The 26,126-nt window shown below is 41.7% G+C and overlaps 1 protein-coding gene across 2 annotated transcripts; it reads right to left on the minus strand.

Moving 5' to 3' along the window:
• Positions 1–1,040: 1,040 nt before the first annotated feature.
• On the minus strand, positions 1,041–25,525 carry TLR7 (toll like receptor 7). Of its 2 annotated transcripts, none has more exons than XM_024569869.3 (3): positions 25,246–25,525; positions 24,563–24,663; positions 1,041–5,235 (listed from the first exon to the last, which is right to left on the minus strand). In XM_024569869.3, the coding sequence occupies exons 2-3, from the start codon at positions 24,563–24,565 to the stop codon at positions 2,089–2,091; spliced, it is 3,150 nt and encodes a 1,049-aa protein (XP_024425637.2). In that variant the 5' UTR covers positions 24,566–24,663; positions 25,246–25,525; the 3' UTR covers positions 1,041–2,088. The 2 variants fall into 2 exon arrangements, with proteins under 2 accessions (XP_024425637.2, XP_053773549.1); XM_053917574.1 differs by lacking the exons at positions 24,563–24,663; positions 25,246–25,525 and adding exons at positions 17,617–17,724; positions 19,180–19,236.
• Between the last annotated feature and the right edge of the window lie 601 nt (positions 25,526–26,126).

The raw sequence follows: 26,126 nt of genomic DNA on the forward strand, positions 1-26,126 counted from the left end.
TGTCCTGGTAGCCTGAGTTGGTGGCTTTTGATTTGAGCCATCTCAGAGTGGCTCCTGTCGTACAGAACTCCACAGTGTCCTCAGAAGGTTAAAAGAGTGACTTGTCAAGATTACAAAGGAATTAAAACTAAAACCATCTGTTCATGTGCTTTTGGTTGTTTCTTACAACAAACCACCGTACTTATAACCTCATGTCAAAATCCACTGTGGCTTCCAAGTCATGTTATTTTCAGTTTCCCTTCCTCTTGATGCATTTCAGAAGATGTTTAAGTTGTCCTCGGCCCTTATGGTTTAGAAATTGCTAAAATAGTTAAACTGCATGTATTTATGTGTTTTAAAGGAAGAAGATTTATGACGGCCAAAAGGCAATTTTCTATGTCATTATCTTTGTTTTTGCTGAAGAAAGAAAGCATCTATAACTACAGAAGCTGTCAAATGGTTGGCTCTGGCAACTTAACCATCTCTCTATTCATTCCAGAGATTAATTTGGAAATTCATGACCCTTAGTAATTGATTGCATGTCCTTTGGAAACAATTCATATAGTATGTATTTACAACCATACTTAAAGTTAAACCTTTGGCATTTCCATCTAGGAGGAAAATACAATATCTCCAACCAATGAACTCATGTGAATTTCAACCCAGTTGAAAGTATGTGTGTTTTTGGAATGTCTTGGTCCTTTCTGTTGTTTTTGAGATGTAAAGCTGAAGTTCAAGACTGAAGCTTTCTCAGTGTTAAGGTCTTTAAACATCACTTTTTCCTCCCCCCAAATTTAAAGAAAGCCATATTGTTGTCATCCCTGCCTGATAACTATAAATACATACTCTTGGGTCCTCTTTTAAAGCTTACCACCCAAACCATCTAATGTTGATGGTTCAAGGTTGCAGTATTACTTATAAATATATGGTACTAGTTAACAAAGCAGTTTGAAAGATGACTGGATGAGGCGATTTTACTTTGGACAAAGTACTTTGCAATACAGATAAAAGTATTTGTGTCAGTCAGCTCAGGCTGCTATAATAATACACCACAGACTGGGTGGCTTAAACAACAAACATTTATTTCTCACAGTTCTGGGGGTGGAAGTCTGAGATCAGAGTGCCTCTGTGGTCTGGTTCTGGTGAAGACCCTCTTTTCTGGATTGCAGACTGTGTTGAGTTCTCTTTGTACCCCGCACATGGTAGGAAGACAGAGAGCTAGCTCTTTGGCTTCTTCTTATAAGGGCCCTCATCCCATCGTGAAGACTCCACTTTCAGGACCTCATCAACTCCCAAAGGCCCCGACTCCAAACACCATCCCATGGAAGGTTAGGACTTCAACATATGAATTTTGGGGGGAGCAAACAAAAAAGTCCATACAATATTTAAGCAGGTAAATTATTATCAACGGTAAAGAGCATCACTCTGTATGAAAGCAGATGACTTTATTTTTTTCCCCATGTGTAAATAGACTATGCTCAGCAATGGTAAAGATCCCTTTTACTAATTCCCCATGGAACCCAGTAACAGGTCCAAGGGAGAAGAGCGAGTGGTATTTGGACAGGCAGCAACCTTCTGCCGTGCACCAGCACTTGGTCTGCACAGAGCGGGCGCTCGATGACACTGAAGTCAGCAGTTGAGGAGTTAATTGGGTTTTTATTTCATTAAACTCACTCTGGTACATTTTGATGTCATGTAGACAGACTCCGAGCATTTCTAACCCTATTTACATACATACCAGTAGTCCTTAAGGGTGGAAGTATAGTTCTTAAGTTTCTGACTGTGTGTATACTTAATAAGCACAATTACAAGGGAATCAGAGCCCTAACTCCTCTCCTTGCCCTCCTTTTCCCAATAGGATTTCCTACAGGAGCAGAAGGGGGAGACTCAAGTGCCAAAGGAAGCACAGAGAGATAGGAAAGACAACTCAATGCATTATATAAATCCCATTTTTCCAATTCCCTTGTCATATATTGGGAAGCCTTTCTGATGTTGGCAATCCCAAGTATCGGAGAACTTAAAACCACTCTTGGAGAGACATCTTTGAGAAAATCTAGGCAGCCAAGCTTCTCCTACATAAGTTAGGCAGTCCCGTTTTGGGAAGAACAGCTAGACTGTCTCTTTGAACACCCGGCTGTAGGTCACATGGTTGTCTGTGGCCAGAGCATTTCTTAGACACTGCCAGAAGTACGCATGAGCCTGTGGGTTCGTTGGCCACTCAAGGACAGAACTCCCACAGAGCCTCTTCCGGAGCTGGAGGAACTTGGACTTCTGAAGGGGCTTCTCAAGGAATATCAAGATAATTACATCCACTTTTTCATCCATGAGCCTCTGATGGGATAAGTAAAAGGCTATCTTAAAATTCTCAGTCTTTGCATACTTGTCGGTCATCACAAATACCGTCTTTTTGCTAAGCTGTATGCTCTGGGACAGGTTTTCCAGAACTGGCTGCCCTGGTAACCAGTCCCTTTCCTCAAGACATAAATTAAAATGTTTCTCTCTTGGGTCTTCCAATTTGGCCACCAGCTCATCCAAAACCCACTCTGTCACTGCTGGGTCTTTAGTGTCATACACAATAAAGGCATCATAGCAAGAGTCAGGGGATATCAGACGTTGATACCCCTTTATTTTGGCCTTGCAGAAATGGTAACTATACCACACATCCCAGAAATAGAGGTGGCTTGCTGTCATAACCACCATTAGAAAGAGAGCTGCTGATAGGGAGAGAGAGAACAGAATCAAGTTAGTCAGATCTAACTCACAGGTATACAGGTCCAGAGAGACCACGCTTTGGCCCTTGTGTGCCCCTGGCCCCACACAAGTCACATCTGTGGCCAAGTTAGGGATAGTCACCTCTGTATTGTTAACCCACCAGACAAACCACACGGCATCACATGTGCACAAAAACCGATTATGATGCAAAAGCAACATCTCCAGATTGTTGAGGACATTTTCTGGGAAGCTAGTCTTTTGGATAACCTGGATTTTATTTGAGCTGAGGTCCAGATATCGCAACTGGAAAGCACCTTGTAGAAAATACTTTGTCAGACGCCTAATTTGATTATTGTGAAGAATGAGTTTCTTGAGGCTGCTGGAACAGTTGGATAATCTCTCAGGGATAATATTCAGCTGGTTGTGGCTGAGGTCCAAAGTTTCTAGATGCTTCAGAGATTGGAGTTTCTCCCAATGGAAAGACTTGAGCCCATTTTTGACCAAAACAAGAGTCTTTAGATATGGAGGCATACCATCAAAAGCTCCAGGAGGCAAGAAACTAAGGGAATTTGCTGAGATGTCTAACTCCTGTAAGTTGGTCAGATTCTTGAAGAAATTGAAGTATCTGTCATCCCCATCTCTCCATAAAATATCCAAATGATTTCCTCTGAATTCCAGAGTTCTAAGAGATTTGCTCTCCATGGTCCTGCTAGTGGAGGTAGAGATATCATTGTTGTTCATCATCAGTTTCCTGAGAAACTTGAGGTTCTTGGTGAAGTTTAGCATGTGAGTAATTCCTTCTGATTGAAAATAATGGCTGTTACTACTTATATCTAGAACTTCCAGGTTGCGTAGGCCCTCAAATGCTGTTGAGTAGAGTAAATCAAGCCGGTTGTTAGAGAAGTCCAGATATTTCAACTCCACTAAAGGCTGAAATTCACTGCCATTGAGAGCTTGGCTGACGCTATTTCCTGACAAGTTTAGGCATTTGAGGAAAGAAAGGTGCTGAAAATCAGAGGACCTGATAAAAAATATACTATTTCTACTTAGGTCCAAGGTCTCCCCATACTGGTAACACTCTTCATTAAAACTCAAGAAAGAAGGAGTTTCTTTGTTTTTGAATCTGCAACTCCTTGCATACTCATCATATCTGAAATAATGCAATGCTTCAAAGAACTGGAACCCATGAGCTCCTACAGAAGTTCTGGTGTTAGAACAGGAGCCAACTTCACTTGAATCTCCTGAAGGTGATATTTTATTCACTGAAAGATCTATCACTTTCAATGTTTTGAATTTTTCAAATATGCTGAGGTTAGCAATTTTAATAAAGTTAGTGCCGAGATCAAGAACTTCCAGATTGGGAAGAGAAAGCAATGGGGAGAGGTTCAAGAATTCCAGCTCCTTAAAGACGTATCCTTTGATCCGCAAAACTCTCAGGTGTTTCAGTGACGAAAATGCATCTGATAGTTTCATCTGTGCACGATAGACCTGAAGTTCAAAATTGAAAGACAGATCCAATTGGACAAGATTGTGAAGATGATGCAAAAATTTGGCTTCCCCAATTTCTCTAGCCAAGAAGTTTTGGGAAAGATCAAGTTCCTTAAGTTTGTTCAGGTTTTTAAACCACCTTTCGGGCACAGACTGGAGAGAGTTACTGTGTAGACGTAAAACTTGTAATTCTGTCAACGCATCAAAAGCATTTATATGGATCTGTAGGGGAGAATTGTTTTCGCAGGGTGTACAAGGAAATGGGACATTATAACAACGAGGGCAGTTTCCACTTAGGTCAAGAATTTGCAGTTGATTGAGGTTCTTAAAATCATCTTGCTGGATTTCTGCAATCATGTTGTTGTAAAGATCGAGTTCTATTAAAGTAGGTGGCAAAGTAGTGGGAACAGCTGTAATATTGTTATCTTTTAGGGAGAGCAGTTTTAAGTTCAGCAGTTTTTGGAAAGCATCTTTCTCGATATAAAATGAAACATTACAGGGATTACGATAATAGCAGTTTTGGCCCAGGTAGAGTTTTTCTATATTGGCCAGTTTTGTTAGATTATTTGTGTTGATGGAGAAGATGTGGTTGGCTTCAAGGCTCAGCAGCTGTAAGCTGGATGGAAGATCCTGTGGTATTTCTAGAAGCTGGTTTCCATCCAGGTAAAGGGATTTTAAATAAGTCAGTCCATGAAAGCTTCCAGGTTTAATCTGCAGACTTTTGTTGCAAATTTTGTCTTTTGGCCCCAGTCGAATAGGTATACAGTTGCATCTGAAATCAATCTCTACCAGCTGGTCTAGCTGATGGAAGGAAGCTGGAGAGATGTCTGGTATGTGGTTGATGGTGAGAGTGAGGTTGGTGGTGTTGGCGGGAATACCTCCAGGGATCTCCGTCAAATGCTTGTCTGTGCAGTCTACGATCACTTGGTCATTTGAATCATTCCGACTGACATCACAGGGCAGAGTTTTAGGAAACCATCTAGCACCAAGTTTGGAAATTAGGATCATGTTAAAAAGGAGAAGGAATGGTCTCTTCAATGTCCACATTGGAAACACCTAAAAGTTTAAGAAAGAACAAATCACCCTTCCAAAATATAACAAGAATCGGAATTGAAAATCCCCGTTTGCTACACTTTAAAATAAAAAACTCAGCTACTTTCTCAATTGTCCACATAGCACCCTCCACCCATGACTGTATTTGTCAATCACTGAGGTTAATTATAATTTAGTTACATATTTAGCTTTTAGGTTCTTAACTTTTAAGTTACATGGCTCTTAAGGTAGTAGAAGGAGCATTTTCCTATTCATCGTTATCTAAATGCTGTCAAAGTCTGAAATTTGAAAGGTGAAGGAATGTTAAAATACAAATACAGCTGGGAAGAAAAACACGTGAACTTTAGTGTGACTGACGTTTGCTTGCTAAACCTTCTCTGATACACATTACAAGAGTCTTTCACAACATTCTAGCCTCTTAATATTTTAAGTAGGGAAACAAAGGAGATCCATTAGCCTCATTTTTTACAGATTAAGATACACACAGCTCAGTGACATTAGCTGTGTGTATCTTAATCTGGCCCAAGGCCATCCAACTCCTGCATTTTGGCACTGCCATTCTGTCTGCTGGCTTTCCTCTTGGATTTTTTTGGAAATCATCTCCAAGGTGGTTCTGGGATGAAAATTTCCTCACATACTGAGTTTACATTACATAAATTTGGAAAGGAGTAGAGAGTCAGGGCATTGCCTGGGTGATCCCCAACTGATTAAACAGGATGGATACTTATGCAAGTGAAAGCAGGGGGAGCTGTTAATAATTATGCCAGCCCTAACCTGTGTGGCTCAGTGGGTTGAGAGTAGTCCCACAAAGTGAAAGGCTGCCGGTTCAAATCCTGGACAGGGCACATGTTTGGTTTACAGGCTTGGTCCCCTATCAGGGAGCGTATAAGAGGTAATCAATCAATGTTTCTCTCACATCAATGTTTTGTTCCCTCTCTTTCTCCCTCCCTTCCCCTGTCTCTAAAAATAAATAAATAAAATCTTTAAAAAATAATGATGCCAAAACTATAGGCATAAACTAAGACTTTCTCAGGAAAACTGGCATATACGGGAACCTACTAGCCTCAATGGTGTTTCTTGGGCATTTGGGTTTAACACAAGAGACACTTGGACCCTGGGGAGAAAGACCTTAAAAAGGAATATGGGAAGCACAGAAGAACTTTACTAATCACCATAGTACCTTGAAGTTGCCCTGCCTTAGAGAGTGGTTGAACCATGGACTTGATCTGAAGCTTTAGGATTTCTATCGATATTTTACATCAGAACATTGGTCTTCATTTAACTGGTGCTTATTTGTGGAGTGATCCAGTCCGTGTGTCTGCAACAGGGCTCTCGTTCAACAGTTGTTCAGTTCTCCTGACTGACCGAATCAGCCAGTCATGGTGATGTCTTATAAACTGCCTGCCTACTTCCCTTGATTCCTCTAATAAGAGGTCAATCAGTGACATTTCCCTTAGCTTTCTTTTCCTCTAATGTGAGATGGTTTAGAAGGGTCTCAAAGAGCTTCTTCACACATCCTTACATCCCTAAAGTTTGTTGGAATTAGAGGCACAATGTTCTGTGATTTTTCTCTTTCACCACCCTGTCTCTTTCTCCCCATCATTAAAACCATTCACTGAGTCCAGTTGACCTTCCCTGGCACTCTTTTTTTAAGTGTATTTTATTGATCATGCTATTACAGTTGTCCCAAATTTTCCCCCTTCCCCCCTCTGCCTGGCACCCCCTTCCCTCCAGCAGTACCCCCACCTTAGTTTCTGTCCATGGGTCGTACATGTAAGTTCTTTGGCTTCTCCATTTCCTATACGATTCTTAACCTCCCCCTATCTATTTTGTTCCTACCAATTATGCTTCTTAATCCCTGCACTTTTCTCCCTATTCTCCCCTTTCCCCTCCCCATTGATAACCCTCCATGTGATGTCCATTTCTGTGATTCTGTTCCTGTTCTAGTTGTTTGCTTAGTTTGTTTTTATTTTTTAGATTCAGTTGTTGATAGTTGTGAGTTTGTTGTCATTTTACTGTTCATAGTTTTGATTTTCTTCTTTTTTTGAGATAAGTCCCTTTAATATTTCATGTAATAATGGCTTGGTGATGATTAACTCCTTTAGCTTTACCTTGTCTGGGAAGAACTTTATCTGCCCTCCCATTCTAAATGATAGCTTTTCTGGATAGAGTAATCTAGGTTGTAGGTCCTTGTTTTTCATCACTTTGAATAATTCTTGCCAGTCCCTTCTTGCCTGCAAAGTTTCTTTTGAGAAATCAGCTGATAGTCTTATTGGAACTCCTTTGTAGGTAACACTCTGCCTTTCTCTTGCTGCTTTTAAGATTCTCTCTTTATCGTCCTGGCTGGTGTGGCTCACTGGATTGAGCGCTGAACTGCAAAGCAAAGGGTCGCTGGTTCAATTCCCGGTCAGGGCACATGCCTGGGTTGCAGGCCAGGTCTCCAGTGGGGGGCGCTTGAGAGGCAACAACACATTGATGTTTCTCTCCCTCTCTTTCTCCTTTCCTTCCCCTCTCTAAAAATAAATAAATATAATCTTAAAAAAAAAAAAGAATGACGAAGGGCTTTAGAAGAGGGAAAGGAGAGAAGTAGAGCAAGCTATGTGTATGGTCCCTGATAATAAGATCCCACACCAGCTATGCTTCTGCCAGAAGACATAATGGGTTCATGAACTCCACCATCAGAAGGCGATAAGGAATGTGCTAAGAGGGATATTTGGGATCAGGGATGTGGGGTATTACAGAGAGGGCCAGATGGATATAAAAAAAAAAATGATGGACCAGATGCCTCTTCTGATCCCATCCTCACGAACCTTAGATGACAGCCTGGGAAGAAGTGGGAAGATCCCTGAATTAACTGAATTACAAATATGAAGTGATTGAGACAATGGTCATCAAACTGAGTTTTTCAGGATCTGCCTAGTTGAAGTATTTTTTTGTGTTTGGTGGGAATGGAGGCTCTAAGATGAAGAAAGTTGAGTTATAAAAACAATAACAGTGGTGTGCTGGGAAGTGATTAACAAGTGGCTTTCTTCCTCCCCGACCTCCAATCTTTGATTTGTTAAGTCCTGATCTGTGGCGCTTGCCAACTCCCATGTTGTAAATACTCCCACCATGGCCATTTCAAGCTCCCTGTGTGAAGGTACTGAACACAGAGTTGGGAAGAGATGTCCACAACTGTTCTGGCAAGGCTGTGTGACCTGGAGCCAGCAAACCACTGACCGCAACGTATCTGAGACAAAGAAGCTGGCATTTTTAGCCTCTACACATGGACACATTATAAATTATAACAAAAAATAATTAGAGAGTGCTTTTTCTCCCTAGTTTCCACACTTTTTCTTGAACCTGTCCACTTTTCTCCCTGTCTACTACCACCTCCCTACTCCAATGAGCCAGTAGCTCTCATCTGGACTACCACACTAGACTCCAGACTGGTCCGTCTCCCTGAATCTCCTTCCCCTCTACAATTCATTCATCCAACAGCATCGGAGCATTCTTTTTTTTAAAAAAGATTTTATTTTTAGAGGGGAAGGGATGGAGAAAGAGAGGGAGAGAAATATCAATATGTGGTTGCCTCTCGAGTGCCTCCTACTGGGGACCTGGCCCACAACCCAGGCATGTGCCCTGACTGGGAATCAAACCTGTGACCCTTTGCTTTGCAGTTCGGTGCTCAATCCACTGAGCCACACCGGCCAGGGCAGAGCATTCTTTATAAACATGAATCAGATCAACTAAAGAGAATTCCTGTTATACAGGGAATGAAATTCAGAGTCTTTACCATTGCTTATATCATGAATGTTCTGACTCCAGCCCACCTCTGTGACCTTGAACTATCATTCCCCTTCTCTGACCACACACCAGACATCTGACTTGTTTTCTGTTCTGCATTTAAGCCAGTCTTGGTACTTGCTGTTCCCCATTCCTGAAATTATTATTTTCTTCCTCTTCCCACAGCCAGGTCATTCTCATCTTTTAGGTGTCTGCTTCAGTGGCCCATCCTCAGAGAGGCTTTCTTTGGCCAACTTACCGAAATCTCGCCTTCCCATGTAACGATAGCGATAATGACAGTAACATTTGTTAACTTAGGGAGCACTTACTATATGCTGGGCATCACTTTCAGTGCTTTACATATGTAAGCTCATTTAATCATCATGACAACCACAGGAGGTGGTACTAAAGGTCCTCAATCCCTATCCTGAAACTTTGGGAATAGGAGTGTTATGGGATTCAGAATTTTTCACATTTTAGAAGGTAATATGATGCGTGTACCCCGTATTAGGTAATACTCCTGGGGCCTGGGGCAGCATTCCCTAATCAAACATACAACAGTTGGTTCGGTGAAGCACAGGACTGTCACTTTAAGTGGGATTAGAGAAAACAAAGAAACAGCTAGCTCATTCCGTTCAGGTCAAGATTCACCTTTACATAGTTCAGATCACGTCATGTTTGCATCAGCTGAGTTAGGACACAGCTTTCAGTGTGAGGATTTTGGAATTGCAGACCTCCATCATTATCTCGTTTTACAGACGAGACAACTGTACTTGACTTCCCTGATTGATTTCCTGCGTAGCCCTTAGCACAGCCAGAAATGAACTTGTTGATAACTTGCGTGCTTATGATTTATGTGCTTATTTGTTTAATGTTCATTCTGCTTGAGAACAAAAACAGCAGGGCTGGGCCTATCCTTGTGTGAAACAATACTTGGCAATTAATTAGTATTCCATGTTGTGTACTAAGGCCATGAATAAATAAACAGTGAGATAAAGCAAAATACTTTAAAGAAAGTTCTCCTCGAAGTAGGTGCCTTCAGGCCACACACCCAGACTCCCCGGGGTCATGTTCTGCTTCTTCTATTTGCCCTGGGGATTCCTTGGAGGAAAGAGTTAAGAAGATCTGCTTTTTTTTTCTGGGATCAGCCTAGACAGAAGTAATTGCCCTCTCCCCATCTCCTGTTGCACTGATCACGCATGGGCTTGGGAAAAGAAGTCTGGATTGAGGGTTGGAAGAAGAATTAGATCCTAGTCCTGGCTCAGAAGTTCACTACCCTTATAGCCTTCAGAGGCAGGTCCTGGGCTCAGGAGAACAGCACACCTCCCCCCAACATACACAAGAAAATGGCTGACACAGAAATAATAATATGACGTATACCAAGGACACAGGCAACCCTTCTGGACCAGGACAATGGACTTGGACCAGAAAGTTACCCAACAATTGTACCAAGTATCTGCGAGAAAGAATTTGTTTAAGAAAAATCAGAATTCTTATTCTTTCATTCAACAAATACTTATCGAATACATACTAGGGTCAGCAGACATAGTCTCTGCTCTTAAAGAGTTCAAAATCTAGTGGAGGAGAGAAAATATATACTGATTTAAAATACGATGTGGAAAGCCCATTAATTCTTTCCAGACAAGTTGCCAGTACTTATATGCATGTAGCTTAACTGCATGTTGTTCTTATTCCAGGGGTATTTTCTGATACTTCCAATTCATTCTTTTTATTATCCTCATAGAATTCAGAGATTGTTATATATCGCCCAACATCTTTTCCCCCTTTCTCTCTTCTCCTAGTCACTCACCATTTGTAGCTGGGACATGCCACTCTGAAAAAAGATTATATTTCCCAGGCTCCTTTGTAGCTAAGCATGGCTGTGAGACTAAGTTATAGGCAATGTGTAATGAGAGGAAGTGAAATGTGTAATTTCTGGGACATGTCCTTAAACAGTGGGTCTGTTCCCCTTCCTCCTGTCTATTTCCATCTAGCTTCTTATAATATGGATGTTGTAGCCAGCCACAAAGCAAATGAGGAAAACGTACTAGGGATGATAGGGTGACAAGGTAGATGGTTCAGCGTATCTGGATCCTTGCATGATCTCACAGAGCAAAGCAGAAGCAATGGCTCTGAACTGCTGACTTCCAGGAGATTATAAGAAATCATAAAATTGTTATGCTAAGCCCATGTTAATTGGATCTTCTATGTCATTTTCTCTTTCTACCTGTTTTTATCGAAAATTCTATTTCTGTTGGATTTCCATGTGAACCCAATTCTAGCCAGCGTAGAATTTAGAACTGGGAAGTAAATTGCCGCCACGAGAGAACCTAAAACATCTGACATTGAAGTCACCAGTCTATGGGCAAGACAGACTCAGATATCGCAGGCCGGAAAGCTGGGGACCCCTGTTATGCCGTCCCCAAACACTTGACACAACTATCACCTATGCCCTCTTGGAAGGTAGAACACTTGCCAACTGTGACTTTCGTTTTTCCGGCTACCTTTAAATATAATTGACATCTAACATTGTATTAGGTTAAGGTGTACAGCCTAACTTGAGCAATGATTACCATAGTAAGTCTATTTAACATCTATCACATTAGGTAGTTGCAATTTTTTTCTGGTGATGAGAACTTTGAAGATCTACTCTCTTAGCAACTATAGTCACCACGCTATACATTACATCCCTAGAATACCATCTGTGACTTTACTCTTAGGGGAAATGGTTTGGCAACATGGTTGACCCTTAATAACAAGGGTTTAAAATGCACGGTTGCACTTACACGTGGATTTTTTTCCAATAACTATAGAGTTGGCCCTCCGTATCCCCCGGTTTCACATCAGAGGATTCAACCAACTGCAGATCAAAACCAGAATTTTCAGTCTGCAAATAGGAAACCAGGTATACGGAGGGTAAACCATAGCTGTACGTGGATTTTCAGCTGGACACACGGTCGGTGCACATAAGCCCACATTATTCAAGTGTCAACTATATTCATAATGATGATGCATGTTGACAGCTTCTCACCGTGTTTAGCAGTCTCATGAGAGAAATGAACTAAGGTTGCAGTTAGCCAGTCTGCAAGCAGGGATGCAAGAAAATTCAGCTTTGCAAGAAAATACAGCTTTGCTAAGTGAGGTTTTCTCTGCCTCTAGCCTGAACTGTATAAAGTTGATTAAACTCCTTAATTTGGGGCCTTGCAGGGTTGAAAAAGGCAACTGCTTTACCCCAAACTAAAGCAGATGTAATGGATGGAGTCAAAGTCACAGCCTTAAGATGACAAGCATATGCTCACGTGCCCTTTTCAAGCACTTTCTTTCTTTTTAGTATTTAAAAAAATTTTTTAAACATTAAAAAAAGATTTTATTTACTTATTTTTAGAGAGTGGAAGGGAGGGAGAAAGAGAGGGAGAGAAACATCAGTGCGTGGTTGCCTCTCACACGTCCCATACGGGGGACCTGGCCCGCACCCCAAGCACGTGCCCTGACTGGGAATCAAACCAGCGACCCTTTGGTTGGCAGTCCAGTGCTCAATCCACTGAGCCACACCAACCACAGCTCAAGCACTTTCCATTAAGCATTTTTCTAGCAGACAGTTGAGAGCTAGTTTAGGACAAAGACTCTGGTTAATTGCACTGCCTTCGCCTTGACTTATGCAGCCTCTGGGGGGTTGATTAAATTGAGAGAGAGGAACATTGACAATACAGACTCTTTAGACTTAAAGTTGTCTACTGTTGCTCTGTCTCATACGACAGCCACCAGTCACATGGCTATTTGAATTAATTAAAATTAAATGCAGTATTAACATACATTTTCTTAGTTACACTAACCAAATTGGAAGTGGCCAAAAGCCACACGAGGCTGGAGGCTGCGGTATTCGCGCATGCAGATATGGAACACTTTTCACCATTGCGGACGGTTCTGCTGGAGAGTGTTGGCCTAGACTGGGGGTTAGCAAACTTGTTCTGTAAAGGGCTGCATAGTTAACATTTTAGGCAAAATTGAGGATATTGTGTGAGTACTTAAATAACTTGTAGAATGTAACTAATTAAAGTTATAAAAAAAAACCCCAACTCTTAGCTCACCAGCCGTACAAAAGCAGGTGGCCAGACAAATTTTGCCAAATTTGGCCTCAAATTTAGACAAAATTGAGGATATTGTGTGAGTACTTAAATAACTTTTAGAATGTAACTAATTAAAGTTATTATAAAAAAACCCCCCACAACTCTTAGCTCACAAGCCAGACAAAAGCAGGTGGCCGGACAAACTGGGCCCGCAGGCTATAGTGCGCAGACCCCTGGTGTGCACAGAAATCTCAGGCTGTGTGAAACTTATCCATGGAATGAGCTCTAAGCAAATTCAGTCCAAGACTGCCAAATATTAGACATTCTATTACTTGGAAAGCCTGTAAGGCACTTTACATGCCACTAACTTCAGCCAATAGCATCTGGCAAAATATTTCGTCCTCATCCCAATTCTAAGGGATAGGTTTGTTTACAGTGTGGAAACTGACACAGAGGCCAAAGGTCAGACCCAGGCCATTCAGATACAGAGTTGCAGTCTCAGCCACTCTGCTATACTACCTTTCCAGAAGTCTCCATGTCAACTCTCCCGTTTCTCCCTCTAGGTGGTGAACATTCCTAGATCCAGAACCTTGCTTGTCTTTACACGTACCCTATCGCTATAATGTCTGCCACATAGTGAGCGCAAAACAAATGTTTGCTGAATAAATCAAGGCTTTGAACTCCCTTAAAGTCCCATGGAAGACGCACATTGAATGATCACAAATAGTAAAGCGTTTGCAACGATCAGCTCCTTGACAAGGGGATGAGGAGAAAGCAGCATGGCTTGGGGCCTCTCAAAGAAGAGTTGACGTTAGAAAAGTGCCGCAGAAGGAAAGCAGGGGTGTCAGAGGAAGGCCACGGGAAGTGGCGCTGCAGAAAGACTGCTACGTGATCAGCTTTCTTGGAAGAACTGTCCCCATGAACCTGAAACCCCAATGAGACTGCATAGTGCGGGGCTCATTTATCTCTCCTGGGAAACAGGCACAGCCAGGATGAGACTGTCCCTGTCCTGTGCTCCATAGTTGAGCCCCAACCCAATTGGCCCTTGGAGTGCTATATGCCAGACCAGATGTCTCTTGGCTTTCTGCCAGCTGCACCAGGGCAGCCTGGGCCTCGGAGACGAGAGCAAGTGTGCATTCCAATATCTGTGGCAAAAGGAAATTAACTACAGCAAGATGGCTGGGTTCTGATTTTGCAGGTAAGGGAAGAAAACTTACTGAATGAACGGAGTTTTTGTAAACCTGTTGTTTAAAGAGAAATAATACCGTTGAGGCCTCCTAACTTAAAAGATAGTCTGTAGAAGATGATGGAAAATTGGGAAATATTTCTTTATTCCAATGGAAATTTTCTTAAGTATGGAAATCTCCCCTCTCAAACCACTGGGAACTGTCTTAGTGTCAGCCAGCGTTATTGTTAAATGTAGGCGTTCATTCAGCATCGAGCCAGGTCTACTTTGTCATTGGATACAAATAATCCACGTTATTTCTTTTTGCTTGTTGTTTGGGGGCAACGATTGCCTAAAGACATCCATCTTTCAAGACCGCGATGTGTAAAATAGCATAATACACCACGACAAAAGCCCAGCGTCGGTAATGAATCATAGCTAATTACACATGCAAATCCACTGGGTAAATCTGGATGCTCAATTAGTCAGCTAATTATGGTAAAAGCGGGACGTTGTATTTTGTATGCACAGGTGTTCTATTCTTTCAGGAAATTATCTCGTTTTGTTCAAATGGAAAATGTGGAATTCACATTGAACAGTCATCAGGCATTTATGTTTTTGGTTCTTTATCAGAGCCGCCTTTTATCATGTCCTTACTGTGGGCAGGGGCTGTGTGTGCGCGCGCGCTGTTTATATTCCATCACTGAGCCCTGGCAGTGAACTTACAGAACATATAAATATTTCCATTTTACTGATGAGGAAGCAGAGATTGGAGGGGCAATTTCAAACCAAGACTCACAGTCCTTTTGGACCAATCATCTTCAGGTTGTCTCAGTTACAGCCAGTGCACTCGGTGTAATGTATGTCTACATCTTGGCTCATTTCCTTTGCAGTGAAAGGGTTCTTGCCACTGTAATGGTTTGACATTGTGTTAGAGTTTTTGTAAGAAAAGTTTCCAAATGTTAAAAAAGATATTTACGATTTGAGTGAGGAAAAGAGAAAGGCTTTTTGGATGATCTATGTTTTTATAAATCACATCTGATGTCCAGCAATGCTATCAGGATAGTTTATGAATTTGCAAATTTAAAGGCATGCGGATCTTTACCTTCATAATAAAGAATCACATGCTCACACAGTCATTCAACAAACATTAATCGGAACGTACTCTACACAAGGCACTGTGCTAGACAAAGTAGGAGAACCATGAGGAGTCAGACACCATTCCTGCCTAGTTAGGCATTAAATGCCTCTGCGGCTACATCTCAGAAGCTGTGTGTATCTCCTGCACACAGGACTCTCTGCTGTCAGGGAAATCCACAGGTGGGGGAGGGGGAACAAGAAGTTGCAGGACAAGAGCTAGTCAGGCCTAAAGGTAATGTGCTTGCCCACCCTTCAAATTCCAGCTTGAATATATAACCCTTCAAAGCGGCAAAACATGTCCCCTTGCATGCAACCCTTTTGTGGCAGGACTTGAGCCTGTCTTCTGAAATGAATTGTCCTGATTTGAGATCCCTATTCGATTTCTACCAGAACATCTGTGGCTGTGGAGCCAGGATGACTAACAGGACAACACATTCAGCAAGATGTTGCTAACTTTGGGCTTTACAGATAGTATTTTTATCTTCGAGATTTGGCAAGTTTGTAACAGATGCACAGATGCAATCTGAGGACTCAGAAGGACAGATGGCAAGAGTGAGGAAGTGAGCTTAAGTGGCTTGCATCTTGCAGTGAGTTAGAGGAAGCCCAGGATTAGTCTGACTTCTCATGCTTATTTTTTTCTGGGGGTTAGCAACCTATGAACTGAAAGTCAGATCCTCTGACTGAATTCTCCCAAACCTTGGTTTTCTCATCCACAAACGGTGCAGGCTGAGCCAACTGACATTGATGCCCCTTCTCTATTGTGATTTATTCCATGATTCTGAGGCTTGCCCTGGCGCCCCATAAAACTTATCTGCGAGGATCTGATCCCAGCTGGGATTCTCCCAAGCCGCCCAGAACCTCAATCTGCTAATGTTTCAAAATGCTGTAAGCAGAACTTCTCACTACCACGAACCTTCTAAGGATTTCACAGAGAGGGGAAATGAGAAAAACCTAGTGCATCTTTTTATAACAGTAAACATGGTATGTCTTCAGATAAAACTATTTTATTAGTTTTATTCGGCTCTCTGAAATAGTAAGGATGGAAAGAAGTGGATGACGATCCCTGAATTTGGGGAAATGGTTAAAAATGGGAAACCACCAAGAGTGGAACACACCTTTAAAAAAGATGGTAGAGCTATAGATATTGACATGAAAAGCTATGCAAGATACACTATTAGGTTGTAAAAAATTAAAATCAATTTTTAAAGCAGCATCACAATAACACATAGTATAATGCCTTTATGATTAATATATATACAATATTCAGCAACATGCTTTTCTCAGCATATTGTATTAGCTGAGAAGTGTATGGAAGAACACATTAGAAACTTTTAACAGTGATTTCTATATCTGTCTCTATCTACTCTGAGGTTTTTTGTTTTGGGGTTTTTTTTTTTTTACAAAGAATATGTATGGTTTTAAAAAAACACATTCTAAAAATCATAGAGGAAGTACTAAAACCATCATAATAATTTAGAAATTGTGAAAAATGAAAAATTCAACAAATATTTATTAATACTTGCTATGTGCCGGGTATCTGCTCCTAAGTGTTGGGTCAGATTAGTGGACTGAACAGACGAGATTTCTGCTCTTCTGGAGCTTATGTTCTCCAAATAATAAACTCAAATATATATTACTGTAATAAATTCTGTCAGATGTGAGTTGATAAGCGTTAAGGAAAGAGAAAAATCAGGGCAAGGTCAAGGGGGTCAGGAATGTGAGACAGGTTGTGACTACAAACAGGGTGGTCTGGGTGGGCATCATTGAGAAATTGACGTCTGAGCAGAGATCTCAGGGGAAGGAGGAAGTTGGCCACGCAAATCTATCCAGTGGAGAAGCATTCTAGGCAGAGGGAAGAACCTAATGCAAAGGCCCCAGGGTAAAGACATGCTGGCCCGTTCATGAACACGGCAACAAGGCCAGTGTGCCTCGAGCAGGGGGAGGAGAACAATGACAGGAGATGAAGCCAAAGACGGAGGGCCCCCAGCACCCCTGCTGAGTATGTAGGGCCATGTTAGCCATCTCAAGGATGGTGGCTTTCCCTCTGAGTGGCATGAGGACCCATGGCAGGTTTCTGAGCTGGAGAGTAATGTGGCCTGACTTAGATTTTAGGAGGAGTGTGGTGGTTGTTGTGTTGAGAAGAATCAGTGAGGGGCAGGGGTGGAAGCTGGGAGGTCAGTCAAGAGGCCATTACAATAATGCGAGCAAAAGACCCAGCTGGCAGGGGCGGAGGGGGTAAGAACTTACCAGATCCTGAATATATTTTAAGGTGAAGCCAAATAAAATATGACTTCAAAGTTCTTGAAAGAATGTGAGGAGAGGGACTAGGGACAGCAAACATTTCTGGGAAGTTTCCTGCAAAGGGGAACAAAGACACTGGCAGTAGTTTGCAGGGCCAGGAAGGTCAAGTAAATTTATTTTAGGACGGGAGAGATAACAGCATGTTGTAATGCTGGTAAGAATGACATGCTTTAGGTCATGAGAGCAAAACAGTAATTATAAAAACAGTAATGACGATGATGCCGATGCTGTAGGAAAGAAGGGGAAGAAGGCTGAGGCATGGACCCTAAGTAGGAGAGCAGGGAGGAGGCCCAGTGCACCAGTGGGCAGGTGGGCCATTGCCAGGAGCATAGACATTTCACACTTAGTTTAACAGTCCATAGATTTGGTGGCCATCGCCACCTTCCTTTGAACGTAAGCAGGCTTCTGTGAGTGTTTGATGAAGAGCAGAAGCAGCGGTAATGCTACAGGACTCCCAAGGCAAGGAAAGAAAAGGTGAGAGAGCTTCCGTCTCACCTAGCATTTGTTCTCCTTCGATCTCTCTCTCTCTCCCCCCCCACCCCTCCCCCTCTCTTTCTCTCTCTCTCTCTCCCCCATCTCCCCCCTCCCTCCCTCCCTCCCTCTCTCTCTCTCTCTCTCTCTCTCTCTCTTTCTCTCTCTCTCCCCCCGCTTCCTCCCTCCCTCTCCCCCCATTGCTTTGGAGTCCTGTGTCACCAGCCTTTTAGGAAGTCTGGTTACACCATAGCCACCACATTGGAGAGGCCACATGCAGACATCTGAGCAGCCCCAGCTGCTCCAGCCCACAGCTGTTGAGGCTCCCAGCCCAGGGAGCAGACCTCAGAGAGTGAGTCTTCAGGCGAGTTCAGCCCCAGGCACTGACTGCTTGAGGGACCCAGGGCCAGAGCCACCTAACTGAGTCCGGTCAACCCCTGGACCCATGACACGTAACAGTATATGGTTGTTGTTGTTTGAAGTCAGTGAGTTTTGGAGTGGTCTGTTATGCAGTGATAGTTAACCGCATAAGTAGTCAGGCAGGACATATGGGTGAAGTTGTAGGTAGGTGTACAAGGAGAGCAAAACCTGTGGAAGTTCTTTCCAATTGCTGCAATGCTCCTGGTGGAGTAGGAAGCAAGGTTAGCAGCTAAGAGTGAGGAGGCAGCAGGAGGTACTGGGCGTTCAAAGAGAGGAAAAGGCGGAGAGAGTCCTCCTGGAGGGCCAGCGCTACTGGATGAGGAAGTCGGGGGTCATTACCTGGTTGCAGTAAGAAACTCCCTGCAACCCCCTCACCTTTCTACATTTAATTCGCATTCCCTTGACCCAGTATCACCCCAATGAATGTAATACATTTACAAATAATAATAATAATTTGCAGTCCCAGTGTTTATCATAAACTCTTTGCATAGCCATTATCTGGTTAGATTGAATTACTTTCTGCAAAATTCTTTACAAGTGAAAATGCATCTTGAGATGTTATACTCAGTTAAGAGAGAACTTGTTCTTCTCCCTCCTACACTCATTCATCCAACCTACCATTTAGAAGCCCACTGGACACCCCTGTGGGCTACTCTGTGTCAGACTTCAGGGGACAACAGCTCCTTGCACGCAGCTGCTCCTCTGATTTATTGTCAAGATTGCAGAGCAAATAAAAGCCAAGTTGCCTGAGTTGAAAAGGAAGTATCGGAATATGCATTTCTGGTGGAGGAAGTCACTTGAGCCAATCTGTGGAAGCAAGAATTATGTCATGACGAGGAGCCTGCAGATGGGTGGGCTTGGGTGAACTAGAGGTGATGGCTGGCTGGAGAATGAGATAGGGAGGGGCAGGGAAGAGACAAGGAATGGGGGAACAATTGTTAGAAACCCTTCAACTTGAATTCACTATCCTTCTGCCATATTGCTCTGGCCCTGAAGCACTTGATGACTAGATGTGTGTTGTGTGTATCCCCCTGGAGGATAAGTGAGCACTGTGAATAAGGGAAGTTCCTTAAGTGCTATTTATTTTATAGACCAGACTGCCACTGGAAAATTTCCTAATAGATTTATGACCAAATATCTTATATCCTCTTTTTGCAAAATTTTGCAAATTTTGAAATATTTCTAATTATACGCTGATTTCTGTAAACTGTAATGACCACAAATGCCAATGTGTCTTCATATAAAAAAACAATTACAAGCATGAGAAACAAAAAAAGTACAAGAATATTACCCACTTACTTTGAAAAAAAGAGACTTTTTGTTATTTACTTCCTATCATTTTAGTCCAACAGACTTAATTTTCAAAATAAAAGTATAAAATGATATAAAGCAGTCTTACATAAATCAGATACTCAACAGCTATTATGCTACACAACAGGCACCAAAGACTAAGATTTTAAAACTTATTTGACCTTACACTTTATCCACTTGTTTTCCATAAACCATGAGTGGCTCATACTTTTTCCTTTAAGGCCCAGTTAGTAAATATTTTACATTTTACAGGCAATTGTTCTCTGTCACAACAACTCAACCCTTGTAGAAGTTTACTGCTGTACAAAAGCAGCTATAGACAATATATGAACCAATACACAAATACTCAAACTATGTGTGGACACTAAAATTTGATTTTAACATAACTTTTACACATCAACAAATAGTATTCTTCCTTTAACTTTTCCAATCATTTAAAAACATTAAAAAAGATTCTTACCTTGTGGGCTATAGAAAAATTGGTAGTAGGCTGGATATGGCCCACCAGCACAATGTGCCAACCCCAGCCCTATACTTTGGAGGGCTTCTAAGGTATAAATGATCTCTTTGGGGGGTCCTAAGTGTTAAAGAGAAAACCACAGGCTCAAAATGGTGTCACTCATGCTAAAAGGCCATACCGAAGCTAGATTTCACACCCGATCTAATCATGGTTTCAATGTATCCCATAAACATCATCTTAATTAACCAGTATAGAATTTTTCTGGTCAAGCACCAGTAAAGTAATCTGTCCTGTGGGCCCTCTCCATTCCCCATAGGAAGAAGAGGCAATCTGTATGATAAAAAACCTTCTGGCTCTCTTCCCTCAAACAAAGAGTGTATGAATACAAGAAGAATCCTTTCTTTTATTTTTTAAATTATATTTTATTGATTATGCTATTATAGTTGTCTCAATTTTTTCCCCCTTTGCCCTCCTCCAGCCAGTGTCCCCCACTCCCTCAGGCCATCCCCACACCATTGTCCATGTCCATGGGTCATGTGTATAAGTTCTTTGGCTACTCCATTTCCTATACTGTAATTTGCATGCCCATGGCTATTTTGTAACTACTTATTTGTACTTCTTAATCCCCTCCCCTCTTCACCCATTTCCCCATACCCCCTCCCATCTGGCAACCATCAAAACACCCTCCATATCCATGGTTCTGTCTCTGTTCTTCTTGTTTGCTTAGTTTGTTTTTTAGATCAATTGTTGATAGATATGTATTTATTGCCATTTTATTGTTCATTAAAATAACAAAGGTTAAAGATAAAGAGAGAATCTTGAAAGCAACAAGAGAAAAGCAGTTAGTTACCACAGGTGAGTTCATATAAGACTGTCAACTGACTTCTCAAAAGAAATTTTGCAGGCTAGAAAGGACTGGCAAGAAATATTCAAAGTCATGAAAAGCAGGGACCTACAGCCAAGATCACCCTACAAAGGAAAGATATAATCTAGAATTGAAGGGCAGATAAAGAGATTTCCAGACAAGAAAAAGCTAAAGGAGTTCATCATCATCAAACCATTATTATATGAAATGTTAAAGGGACTTATTTAAGAAAAATAAGAAGAACAAAACTGTGAACATTTTGTTAATAGCTCCCTTTCCCCACCCTTGTTTCTATAAAATTTCCCATTTTGTACCACCCCTTGGAATACCCTTCTGGCTGTCAGATAGGATGCTGCTGATTCATGAATTGCTTCATAAAGCCAATTAGAGCTTCAAATTTACTCAGCTGAATTTTGTTTTTTAACCAAAGACACTGGTTGGTTAATCTGTAATGATCGTTTGTAATTTCAGCAATATCTTCCAAATTTTTAAATAATTAGATTTGATTAATTGAGTAAATGGATTCCTTATTATTCGTTTGTTTAGCCATGAAAAAATTTGCTATAGTTAAGAGCAGAATAATGTTTTTATTTTGAAAATCGCTTAAGTACCGTTACATTTTGGCATATTTCCTTCTAATACTGATCTCCCCGTTCCTGTATTTCACATAGTGAGAAGCATTTTAGTACTTGCTGGTCTTTGTGAGTGGAAAGATTTGATTTAAAAATCAAATCTTATCAATTTCTAGCTTGCTGTTTTCATTTACCATTGTATCATGCATATTTGCTTATATCATTCAGTATTATCTTAAAAAATGATTTCATGGCTACATAAAATTCCATTTAACAGTGAAGCACAATGAATGAACCCCTGCCCAACACTGGACATGAGAGATTCTCTTTGCCACGCTGCATAGGCTATCTTTGTAAACAGTTTGCCACATTCCTGATCATTTGTTTAAGAAGAGTTCCTAGAATTAGATTTTTCCTATCAAAAGATGGGACCTTTAATTAATAATAAGGTTGAGTAATTTCCTTGCATTTTTGGCCTTTGTATTTTTTCTCTTGAAAATTTTATCCATGTCTTTCCTTATAAGAGCTATACCAACTACTTCTTTTTTTTTTTAACTAGTAACATATCATTGAAGCCCACATACACTGTCTCCTGGGTAACGGTGTGTGCTGGGCTTGGTTTACACAGAGCAGAGGGGTCTCCAGCATGGCTTGTGGAGTCGGGTGCCCAGTCAAGAGCACTCAAGCTCGTTAATGGCTTGAAGCCCCAGCTTCCTCATCAGTGCCTCTAAAGGCCACTTTGAAGTCCACATAGAATCATAGTCATCAAGCCCTCAGCATGATGCTTAATTTGTAGCAAGTGGTCAACAAATGTGAGCTCTCTTTATTATCAGTCCTATGTGCCATCCCTCAAGGGGTACAGACTGATGTGGGCATGGGTTTGCATAAAAATAGACATCTGAGTTTCTAGGAAATGAAACTATAAACAGTTGTTTCCTCTGTAACATAATATACCCATGGTTAACTCTTCATTAGACCTGAGACACAAAATGAGCCCTGGCACCGACATTTAGCTCCAGCAGTCTGAAAGGGAGCCTGGTACATGTGATCTATCGTGTCTAATTTGGGTGACAGAATAATTTCAGAAAAAGGCCACTGATGTATTTTTTTGGCTAATGTTTGGCATACCTAATAATGCATACTGCTTGCAAAAGACTTAAACATATATTCTGTTGTTTGAGGCTCACAATGACCATAAAAGGCAACTGGAGAAGTATTATAATGCTCATTTTATGGACAGAGGAACTGAGTTTCAGAGGGCTTGGGGGATTGTCCTGAGGTCCCCTAGGTAGTGACTGAGACAGCCAGCACTGACAAAGACTCGCTGCTTAACTAAGCTTGAGTCAGGCTCCTCTGAGCCACTAGACCTTGACTTTGGGGCACCTGTATCCATCTGCGTAATTTTCACAAGATTCCTGCCAAATCTGTTTAACAAGAATTCCTCATCCTGATACCGGATAGCCCTTGATACCTGATCCTATACCTCATCCCCTGCCACCTCCAGGCAACATCTGGCCTCCCTGTCCTGTTTTCAGCAAAGAGTTTATCCCGAATTCCCCCAGCCCTGATGTTCCCTCCTGGTAATTTTCCACCCACTGACTCTCCCTCTGCCCCATGCCTGTAAATCTCTGCTTGTGCTTGCTGTATTAGGAAGTGAGCCCAGTTCTATGCCCAGTTCACTTTCCCCCCATCGCCGTAGTTCCTGTAAAATCTGTTTTTACAGCTTTAACTACTACCCAGCTCTGGTTTTCTTTGCTTTCTTTTTCTTTTCTTGTAATTTTTCAAATCCACTTTTATTTTCTTGTTTTCCTCTCCTCATACAGAACTTCTCTGCATACCACATTTTTTTTTTCCAGCTAAAATGTCAGTTCATGTTGATCAGGTACCTTTTATCCCTAAAACTTTGCTGATATCAAAAGTAGGACAGTTGACCAGTGTTAAATCTATAAATTATTTACATAGCACAGCACATTAAGCTTTTCACACTTGGCAATTAAACCACATACAAATAGGACAAGACCCCCATTCTCCATGTTCAGAATCAGGGGTTCACAGTCCCTATCTGACGACTCTACAGAAGGCAGCAGAGGCGACAACAGGCAGTTAGTTCAGAGGAATTTGAACACTGTGACCTGGAAGGCCATTATGATGTTACCCCAGGGTCCTGTGTCACCCCGCCTTTTTCCCTAAGTTGCTTTCATAATTCTAGACTGTCAGGTCTAGCCGACAGCAAATGAACACAGACAACTCATCCTAAAAACCTGTCATGGTCGTCATGGTTCTTCAGGTTGGGTGATCCAACAGTCTTGCACTTGACTGTTACTTCTTTTGGGGGTACTACCAAAGCCGCAGCTCTGGTATTCTCAGCACACCAGCCCAGGCTTCCTACTGTCCTAGTCCTACGTGTTCCCCTATCATATGCTCATTTGGATGATACTGTATCTGGAAAAGCACACAGTAACTTCAGTGAGCTGTATGGCTTCAAAGCCAAAAACATAGGATGAAAAAAACTGGACCCATAGATGCTATTTGGACCCATTTCTGCAATTCAGACATCTGCTCCTCCTCACTACAGCACACGTCAACTCTTGTAGAAAACTGGACAGGACGAGTGCTGATTAATCTGAAATTATGAAATACCCCCATGATTAATATTAATGATGAAATATCAAGAACTTTCCTCCAGCAAATAAGCAAAGTATAGATTCTTAAATGTTGCTCTTGCCAGCTGGTTTTGGTTCTTCCCACAAAGATTACAGACCAACTTTTTAGGGATCTCTTAGCTGTTCTTACCATTTTTAGTCTTCTTCCAAAATGAAGTACAGAGGTGTGGTTGAAGAGAGCAGAGCGAGCGACGTGTCAAGGTCAGCCTGAGATGGGCCCCATGGTATCAACTAAGAGAAAGAGAACACACCAAGCTCTACATTTAAAAAACAACAGTGCCCTGGCTGGTGTGGCTCAGTGGGTTGAGTGCTGGCCTGTGAACCAAATGGTCGACAGTTCGATTCCCAGTCAGGGCACATGCCTGGGTTGCGGGCCAGGTCCCCAGTTGAGGGTGTGCAAGAGGCAACCACACATTGATGTTTGTCTCCCTCTCTTTCTCCCTCCCTTCCCCTCTGCCTAAAAGTAAAGAAATGAAATCTTAAAAAAAGAAAATTAAAAAAAATAACAGCAAATTACTGTAGCTTCATAACATGCTAGGAACATTGCTTTCAAACGTGCTGTTGAGAACACCTATTAATGCTATTTACGTCTTCAGAGTTACATAGACTAGAGACATATTCCAGAAAACCATTTCTAATATTATTAGAAGTCTGATTTTATCTTTGAAGAATCAACATTTTAGACTACAAAATTTTTTCTTTAAGTTCTAAAAAAAATTTGTTTTTGCATATGATTTGGGTTCCCTTTCCTCCCCGCTCCCTGAGAGCAGCTCATATATCTAATCACTTAAATTATCCCAATGTTTAAAATACCTTTCTTGGTTGCATGGAGTGATGCTATGTCTGGAGTCTTCTGAGATGAAGAGATGCAGGAGGTGTAAACTCCAGCGCTGGACTTTCCAAGTGCAAAGACAAGGTTGGTGGGCAGGGGGAGGAGCATGACTATTCGAGCCACCCCAGACATGAGGTTTGCAGAAATACCAGGTTCCTCTTATTTCTACCATCATAACTGGGGCAAGAAGTCTTGTCTAAATCCAAGCAACCTGGTGGACTGATCTTTCTCCCCTCTTTGTCATGGGAGAGTTTCTCAACCTCAGCGCTACTGGCATTTTCTGTGAGAGAATTCTTTGCTGCATTGTAAGATGTCTAGCAGAGTCCCTGACCCACACCCACTAGATGCCAGTAGCATTACCCCCTTCCAGTTGCAATAACCACAGATGTCCCCAAACATTGCAAAATATCCCCTGGAGGGCGAAAGCGCTCCAGGTTGAAAACCACTATTCTATAAATATCGTAGAGATAGGTTCAAATTGGCCTTGTTCTGTCTTAGACCTATCTGAAAGGGAACTCTGCGTTTTCAGCAGTGGCCAAGCTTCTAGTTGGTTCACTCACCAGTTAAGAAAAGGTCAGCTGCACTTGCAGTCTCGTGTGATAGAAAGCCTTGCTTCTCAAAGTGGGGTCCCCAAGAGAATTGTTCCCTTCCTAACTGATTTTCTGGGCCTTTTGTAGGGAGAGTCAAAATATCCACTTATGTTTAAAAGTCTTCACCTAGTCAACCCGGAGAGAATTTGAAAAATGCCATTTGGCGTGGGAAACCAGCTGATAATGATCAGGGTTGATAAAGTGAATTAAAAAGCCAATGGTGCCCCAGATCAGCTGAAAAACTATTAGATACAATAATAATAGGTGATCTT

Source organism: Desmodus rotundus, chromosome X (assembly GCF_022682495.2).
Source record: "Desmodus rotundus isolate HL8 chromosome X, HLdesRot8A.1, whole genome shotgun sequence".
Classification (NCBI taxonomy): Eukaryota; Metazoa; Chordata; class Mammalia; order Chiroptera; family Phyllostomidae; genus Desmodus; species Desmodus rotundus.